The sequence below is a fragment of the Symsagittifera roscoffensis genome, unplaced genomic scaffold, assembly GCF_963678635.1.
Source record: "Symsagittifera roscoffensis unplaced genomic scaffold, txSymRosc1.1 SCAFFOLD_857, whole genome shotgun sequence".
Lineage (NCBI taxonomy): Eukaryota > Metazoa > Xenacoelomorpha > Acoela > Convolutidae > Symsagittifera > Symsagittifera roscoffensis.
The window spans coordinates 4282-13460 of NW_026971151.1; the positions used below are offsets into that span (position 1 = coordinate 4282).

General features: G+C 39.3%; 1 protein-coding gene across 1 annotated transcript; it reads right to left on the bottom strand.

The window, feature by feature from the left end:
* Positions 1–755: 755 nt before the first annotated feature.
* LOC134856217 (uncharacterized) lies at positions 756–7803 on the bottom strand. The gene is made up of 2 exons (XM_063872559.1): positions 7638–7803; positions 756–1153 (listed from the first exon to the last, which is right to left on the bottom strand). The coding sequence occupies exons 1-2, from the start codon at positions 7801–7803 to the stop codon at positions 756–758; spliced, it is 564 nt and encodes a 187-aa protein (XP_063728629.1).
* Between the last annotated feature and the right edge of the window lie 1376 nt (positions 7804–9179).

Below are 9179 nucleotides of genomic sequence, written 5' to 3' on the forward strand. Positions count from 1 at the left end.
CGTCCATTCTCCATGTTGTTCTGAGGTCACCCGGTGGACGTTTCCATGACTGAGCTTTTTCAAACAATAATGCTTCTCGAGTTACTCGTTCTTCCCCCATTCGAAGTACATGACCACACCATCTTAGTCGAATCTTTCGCAGGTGAGAGTCCAAGGATGTCCCAAGGTTCGCTGCTGCTCGGCTGCTGGTGGTGTCTTGCTCAGGTCGTGCTCCGAGGTAGCGTCTTACGCATCTTGTTTCCCATGAAGCAAGTCTTAGGGGGTCAGATTTTTTGACAGTCCATGTTTCCGCAGCATTTAGCAGAGCGCTCTTTACGCATGCATTGTATACTTTGTTCTTCGTGTTTCTCATCGTTCACTTGTTCTAATAAATTTAAAATATTAATTCAAACGTTTTCGCACATTTTGTGCATCATCAGGATTAAATTTTTTTAACAATATTTACAAAACAATGGAAGATCTGAATGAGAAACATGTCTGAAAAGGCTCTAAAACTTTTTAGCCAATCAAATTTAAACAACTGTCAGTTTTTTAACTTTTAACCCTGTTATACATAGACTATAATTTTAGTGTTAATTATATAATATAATTACGTAATCATTAATAACAAATTCTGAGATTTTTTAGTTTTTTGTTCTTTCATGGTTATAAAATTTTGATTTAGGAATATTTTCGATTCTGACATGTCAGTTTTTTAACTTTTAACCCTGTTATACATAGACTATAATTTTAGTGTTAATTCCCGGCTCCTGAATTCATCGCGTTTGTTGATCTTCGGCCTCTCCCTCCCTTGTTCCTTTGTTCTTCCAGAATTTTGCTAATCTAGAGCTGTTGGCAGTGGTGCGTGCGATCTTGTTTTGTACTTTTGTTGCTATGTTGCCGTTGGACGATTTCCGATTTCCGAGGTAGACGAACTCAATGACGTTTTCGAGCGGGTTGCAGTCGAGGTACAGCACTGCTTGGTCAGTTCGGGTAACCATGCACTTGGTCTTGCTGGCATTGACAATGAGGCCGACTTCTTTTGCGGCGGCGACTACTCTATTTAGTAGGGATTGGGCATCATCGGCGTTGTCCTCTAGTAAGCAGATGTCATCTGCATAATCCAGATCGGAGATGACTGTTTCTAGCCTGATTCCATTGTTTGTGCCATTATCTGCACAATTCATCATCCAAACGATCAGAAGATTTAAAAAAAATGGGGAAAGAATGCCTCCCTGCCTGACCCCTGAGTTAACGGGGAGGAGATCAGAAAGCATGATGTTCTTTCTCACGCAGCGTTTGGTGTCCGTGTACATGTTTTTTATGATGTTAAGTAGTTTGCATGGTAGTCCTTGATTCTCGAGAAGCTGCCAGATGGCGTCTCTCTTGACGCTGTCGAAGGCAGCTTTGAAGTCGATAAATACCATGACCGTTGATCTGTTGTACTCGTTTCGTTGCTCCAGGATCTAACGGAGCGTGAAGACTTGATCACAACAGCCTCTCTTTTCCTTAAATCCCGCCTTTTTGTCTCGGGCGTGGGGCTCATAGGCTTCAGTAAATCGTGTCAGCAGTTTTGATTCCAGGACTTTGAAACCTATGCAGAGAAGCGATATCCCGCGACAGTTTGCGCAAACTTGTGGGTCGCCCTTCTTATAAAATGGCAGGAGGATTGATACCCTCCAATCGTCCGAGATTTGTTCTGTACTCCATATGCTGTCCAGTAGCAGTTCTATAAGGTCAACGAGCATTTCTCCACTTGCTTTGTAGAGCTCAGGGGGTATGTCATCACATCCACCTGCGCGGTAGGCCCGTAGCCCTTCTATGGCGTCCCTAATCTCTCTTTTGGTCGGGCCTCGGGGTCAACCTGGTTGAACGCTTGTGGCAGCGTGTGGGCGGTCGGGAGCAGCGTTGGCGTGGTTTCTGTACTCAATAGTTGTTCGTAGTGCTCTTTCCACCTTTCCATTCTTTTCTTGGTGTCAGTTATCATATTTCTGTTTGCTGTACCATTGCTGTATCATTGCTGTACCATTGTCTGACTGAAATGTCATTGCACATCCATGTTGGTAATCCAGCTGCTGATAACGTGATCACAAGTTTCCTCAGCTAAGGCTGTTGTGCTTGGAACAGCTTCTGTATTTTTCGGAAAGTGATCAATCATCCCCAGGACTTGGTTTAACCAGTATCTCTGATGCATATTTTCTGTTGAACGACCTTTAATTGTTGAACTACCTTTAACACTTTATTTCATTCTGTTGATTTCATTGATTGCAATGGGAACCTCAACTTCCTGGAATCTTGTATTCATTGACACGATGAAAATGCTGTGATTGACTTTTTACATGCTTCTGTTGATTTCACATGCTTCTGTTGATTTCATTGATTGCAATGGGAACCTCAACTTCTTAGAATCTTGTATTCATTGACACGATGAAAATGCTGTGATTGACTTTTTACATGCTTTCTTCTTTCAGGCCAATCCAAGTGTAATAAAACCCTTTGGTACACTTACGAATTCCCTGGTGTCCATTCTATAGCATCGCTTGTTCTGTGCATTGCACGCTTGTTTCCCTTACGCAACATTGTTTTTATTTTTCCTATCTGTATCTACTTCTGGAGTTTCTCCTCAAGTGTCTATAATAAATGTACCCCCCAATGGGTTTAACGATTGGAATACCGTTTCCCTTTTGGCCCCGTTTTTTATTAAAGCTGCCGAGAAAAATACACGCAAAATCAACCCTAAAATTTTACATAGAAGATAAACTGTTTACGTAGTGATTGCAACTCCTCTAGTTAATCCCCAATAACGGAGCATCTGTGTTTCCATTTCTGCAAACCATGGAAACTATAACCAGCTGTATGGTGGAATTTTAAATCCAAAATGGTCCAATTGATGATGATAAATTTTACCGTTTCGTCCCAGGAAGACCTCGCTTCCTGTTGCAAACCAGGTGTTAAAAATACGGAGATGTGGTTTGTTTTATTCACGAGTACTCCCTTAATTATGGTTTGAAACTTTGAAACTTCAGCAGCAAACGGAAATTTCTCGGAACTTTCAATTTGCCCTGATACGTATTTTTTTCCGGAACTTTCAATTTGCCCTGATAGGTATTTTTTTCCGGATTTTTCAATTTGCTCTGATAGGTATTTACTAAATTTTTTTGTCATGAGTAAAGCGCTACTTGAGTTCGAAAGTTTTGCTAACGAAAATACTGGTCCTCCAGTTGTTTTCACATCGTTTATGTACGTTACCGATTCATGTTCGAAACTTTTGTTTCCCCATTTTCTCAATTGTGCCATTCCCGATGGGTCCACAAAAATTAACGCACTACCACTTTTTGTCATTTTTACTTCCGCATACAAGGTCCCATTGGTTAATTCCCCATTGACTAGATTTGAACCCATAGTTTTTTATTAGTAGGCGAAATCCACTCCACTGGATATACATATTTGACTCCCCTATTACTCCCTTTCTCCATGAAAAATTTTGATAAATTTACTTTGAAATTATTTGTAGTCTCTGATGCCAAGATACTATCCACTTTCTCCAGAGGTATAGTATTATCCTCGTTTCCAAAGCCTGGTATCTTCACCTGTACTTTATCCCATAATTTCTCACTCTCTGATTCACTCACTGGATAGAAAGTAGGAATAGGCTTGGATTGTTCAAGCAGGTAGGTTGCATCATCCCACCAGCTGCTCTTCTTGGGTGCCGTCAGTGAATATGACGCCAAATACATGCAAAACTTTAGCCTTACTTCTGATGCCACTGGTTTAAAGATTAGTTCCACACTTTTAAGCGTTTCTCAGATTCCTTTTGTTTGAGTGCAATTGCTAATTAAGCTAAAGGATATTCTTTCAGTCTCAATAATGTTTTCAAAATCATATGCGATTAAAATTTCGCCAGTTAGTTTTCCTTAGCATAATAGAAATAAGATAGACTCACCAAAGAACGCTTCCTTATTTTCCATGATGAGGTTATGTATTTTGTTTTCACGAGTAAATTATCTAAGCAAAAACAATACTACCATCATCATTATCATCATCATGGTCTTTATAAAACAAGTAGTCCCTAAATCATTTAGGCGCTGACCGTTCGCTTTTTTCTGTTATTGTACCGTTTATTACCTCCTGTTCCATTCAGTGATTCATTTCTAACATCATTTACAATACTAGCTACCTTAGATTCTGATCCTGTTTTTACTTTTTCTCTTTATGGTGTCTTGGAGGCTGTTCTGTTTTCTACGCTTTCCTTGATTCGTCGGTGAGTATACTGGGTTGAGTCTTTGCAAATGCTGATGTGGCGATTGGTTCTATGATGTCCAATACTTCCGTTGGAGTACTCAACTGAACGGAGTTTATTCTGTCTGATGTAACTGCTTTTCTGTCAGGGGTAGACCGACAAGGAGATTCTACTGTTGAGTTGGCGTTAGTGTCCTCCACAATTTTAAAAATGTATTCTTGTTCTTCTGTTTCTTTTATTGCATTGTTTTTTGCGCTATTATCTGTTCTCCCGCTTCAAGAGCGTTTATTTGTGTTCGTTCATGAAAAACCTTCAACCTATCATAAGGAACTGTTTGCTGTTCTTTAGATTTTTGGTCTTCAATGACAAAATTTAGATTATTTACGATCTCCTTGATTATTTGTGGTCCGGTACAAAATGATTTAAATTTTTATGTTTCTCCTTTGCCAAGGTTTGGGTTAAAAATAGTACCTTGTCGTTCACGTTATAGTTAAATGATGTTAAAAGTGCGTGTTGTTTTCTGTCCAGTAAGTCTTTTGCCGTTCTTGTTCGACGTTCATTGTATGAAGTACAAGTTGGTGGCTTGTTTGAAGTTCTTTCTTTAGGTTTCTGACGTAGTCGCTTGGCGCTGCAAAGATTTTAGTTTGTGATGTTTCGTACATGCAATCTATTGGCAAGGAGCAAGGATGACCAAAAATCAAATAAAATGTACTGTATTTTGTCACTGCATGAATTGAAGATAAATAAGTCATCATAACTAAATGAAGATATTTAGCCCAGTCATTGTAGTTTTTTGCCACATTTTTAGACAGGCTTCTTCGATTGTTCTGTTGGTTCTTTCAATCATTGGGTTTCCCTGAGGATGATGTGATGTTCTGCTAGTTCTATCGATTCCCAGTATGGAACACAAAGTTTTGAAAAGGTGCGACATGAAGTTTGATCCTTTGTCGCTGTGCAGATTTGCTGGGCAGCCAAAGCGTGAAATCCAATTATTGATCAATGCCTTAGCTACTGTCGTTGCTTCATGGTTTTGATGTGGTATCGCTTCGTACCACTTTGAGACATTATCTCCGATTAGAAGAATATACCTGAATCCTTGTGATTCCAGTAGTGGTCCCATGATATCCAACGCTATCTGCCAAAATGGATGGCTTGGCTTCCTTCTTTTTGGCTATGCATTTTTCACAGCTATTAACCCAACCTTTATTAAGCCGACTTATTCCAGGCAAGTAAAACCTTTCTTGAATACGCTGAAAAGTCTTTTTGTAACCAAAATGTCCACAAGGTTCTTGTAGCAAAACCAGCATTTCCTCCATGGACACTCGAGTCACAACAATTTGGACTAAGATGTACTGTTTTTTGGTTAGTTTTTTTCTTTTTTGTAAGTCGTTTTCAATTAGCAAATTTTCTAAATTTTTCCAAAACTTCTTTAGAGTCTTTGAGGAGCCAATCATTTACATTTGCTTTGGCCTCTCCTTAATTTTCAACCAACTCTTGCCGTCCTTGTTTCATTAGAATTCAGTTGAACCTATTGTAATTCTAAAATGGGAGTTTTCAGGGCTTGTTCCCAGGTATTGTTCGAAATATCTGTTTATTTTCTTATTTGATTAACCACCTCCATGTCCTGCTGTTTTTGTGTCAATATGGCCACTATCACAGTTACTGAAGCATCAGTTGCTAGGGTATACATATCTTTATCTTTTGGATATCCCAGTGTTGGTGCTTGCTGCAGTTTTTCTTTCAGTTCCTTCAATGTTTTTTTTGCAAGCTTCATTAAGAAAGATTTTTTCACTCCTACTAAGAAGTTTGCAAAGTGGTTCCGCTGTTTTTCCAAACCCCTCAATAAACTTGCGTTAGAACTCAATGAGTCCTAATAGCGCCCGCAATTGTTTGATATTTTAAGGATCTTTCATGGGTTTCACCGCGTTTATCTTTTCCGGACCAACTTCTACGCCGTTGATCGACACAATATGTCCAAGAAAATGATTTTTTTTGAAAGAATCTGCAATTCAATTTTTTTGTTCCTAACCCTGCTTCTTTCAGTCGACACAGAATAAGTTCCAGCCTCTCTAGCTGTTCTTGAAATGTTCTACCAAAGATTATAATGTCGTCGACGTACACCAAAGCAATTTCCTATGACAGCCCATTTAGTATAAACTCCATTAAGTTTTGAAACGCTCCTGGCGCTGAAGCGAGACCCATTGGTGGTCTTTTTCATTCAATGGGACCCATCGGTGTTAAAAAGGCCGTAAAATTTTTCGAGTCTTCATCTAGCGCCATTTGAAAACAGCCAGATGTTAAATCAATTTTGGAAAAGAACATAGTATCATCCAATGAGTCGATGACATCACTTATCCTTGGTAGGGGCCAGCTTGTCTTTTTGATCTGATTGCTCAATGTAATCAACTACTAATCTCTGCGGTCCGTCGTTTTTAACAAGTTTAGATGGGGCCGCCCAATTCGAGTGAGTTGGTTCAACTAGGTTGCCTTTTCTTAATTCTCCACTCTCTCAACTTTATTTCCTAACTTTATTTTGTGTCTGATTTCATCCGAAAACCCTAAGTCCGTTGAGCTGCGTGAAAAGACTCGGTTATGTTTATCAAAAATTATCTGCTAATTTTTTTCTTTTTCTTCAGATTACAATTGTGCACCGTCCAGAGTAGCGCGTTTGCCAAAATGCTCCTCATGCTGCGGTAGTTCCTTGTTACTGAAGAGTCTGTTTACTTGATTATGATTTCTCAATATGGTATAATGAGCAAATTTGCTGTCATGGTATATGTTAATTGCTTCCTTTCGCATGTTCAGTATCTTCCGGCGACTTTTTCTTTGGCTTACGCTTACCAGTGAATTAGCTACCAAAAGTCAGGTTTTTTCTTGGAATTTTTATACGCCTTCAAGTAAACCTTCCGTGCTACTGAAGACGGTACCGTTTTTATACTTAATGACAATTTCTACTAGTTTTTCATGTCTGCTGGGGATTCTTGCATTCCTCTCTGCTATTGCAAAGGTTCGGACACCGGTCGTTGTTTGTGCTGATATTGGTAGCGCTGTCCAATGTTTCGTGCTGAATATCAATTGTTCAACATTATTCAAAATACACTTTGATCTACCATAAAGTCCAACCCAAGAAGGCAAGGTAAGCGGTTATCCGCCGTTATTAAAAACTCTTGAGCGAAACCTCCGGGTTTTGGTTTCGTTTGGATTTTGATGTCGACACTGCCAACTATTTTCAACGCCGAATTGTTAGCCGCAAACATTTAAAAAAATAGTCAGAGGTTAACAGGAACAGAGTATATGTTCCGCTTAGACGACAATTGCTAATAGCAAGCGTAGCTTCTTTAATTCAACACACCATTAGAGCAAAAAAGCAGCCACTCTATAATCGTTTGACTTGCAACATGAATCATAAATCGATTACACTTAAAAGCTGGTGGTCGGCTGAGCGCCTTCGCAATGTCCACCATATTGACAGTAACAGTTTTGATTCCATTTCCTTTTCCCTCCACCTGTGCTAGGATTCGGGGCATCTTGTACCGATAGAAGGAGTCGGTAACCTCCGAGTTGACGTTGACCATTCCAGACATGATTGCAACTTATTTCGTTTCTGCTCTGATTCAAATATCCGACAAGCTGAAGACCTTTTGGTTTTGCAGTGTGTTTCAAATAAACTTTGACTGTGTTTGGAAGATTCGGCGCTTGAAGTCGAGTTTTGTATGTGCAATTCACCCAAATGCTCGAGAATGTCTAGTCCAGGTTGCTTTGTGTAAATCGACATAGACTGATTACTGCCTTGATGTGGCTCTGTTGTGAGCAATACTTTTTTGGTGCGACGCTTTTTGTGACGCTCTCGAACAAGCTCGATATTTGATTTCCCTAAAAAAATAAGGCTTTTAGTGTTTTAGGTAAGTCAAATTTTTTGAGCTTCAGAAAAATGCACACTTACCAATTTTGGTTTTCGGAACCGGCATAAACCTTTATTGCGCTCGATTGTTTTTCGATGATTTTCTGTTAACGAACTACAGAATGAACTCCAGCTGGATTTCAATAAATAGATAATACAAATCTGAAACAATTAGAGCTCATTCTTTGTGATATAACTTATAAGCGAAAACGCAGAGCTTAAACACAGAAGCTAAGCTTCGCAAACACTATCGAGAAAACGACAAAAAGCAGCTGTCCAATAAGAAAAAAAGACTCGAACTAGTAAAAACTCGGCTACGTCACGGATCGATCTGCGAGTCTCACACGATAACTACTAACTCTTTTAACACATAACAAACACTAGCCCTAAATAAAGCACAGAAGATAGGCAATGAAATTTCAAATATTACAGATCGTGAATATAGTCAAGTCAAGTTTTTTATGACCATTAGGCAGTGCCTCTTGTGGTCATTTCAAATGTTTTTTCCTATCTCCGTTCGAGATCGTACGTCAATTCCAATCGCTTTCCAATGTTTGTCCAGTTTCCACTTGAATTCGTCGATGGTCTTGCTTTGCACTGTTTCCTGTGGCAGATTCTTCCAGTCGAGAGGTGCTCTTATCGTGAAGAAATTTTTTCGCATTTCTAGATTTGCACTACGTACTACTACTTTACATGCGTTACCTCTAGAATCCCTATCATTCCGCACGAATAGTCCCGCAGTGGCATTCCTATCATAAGAACCATAGCAGATTTTATACATTTCTATCATTGTCCCTCTTTTCCTTCTGTATTCCAGCGATGATAGATTTAGTTCTTTAAAGCGTTCGTAATAGAATAGATTTTTTATACCACTAACTAGACGCGTCGCTATTCTTTGTACGTTTTCCAAAATCTTTTGATGCTTGATCAACTTTGGTTGCCAGATTAAGTTCGCAACTTCAAGGTGTGGCCGTATCAAGCGTTTGTAGATGTTTAAAAATAGTTTTTTCGTGACTTTAGTGAAGCTTTTCTCAATTACTGCTATCTAGCCGTTTGCCT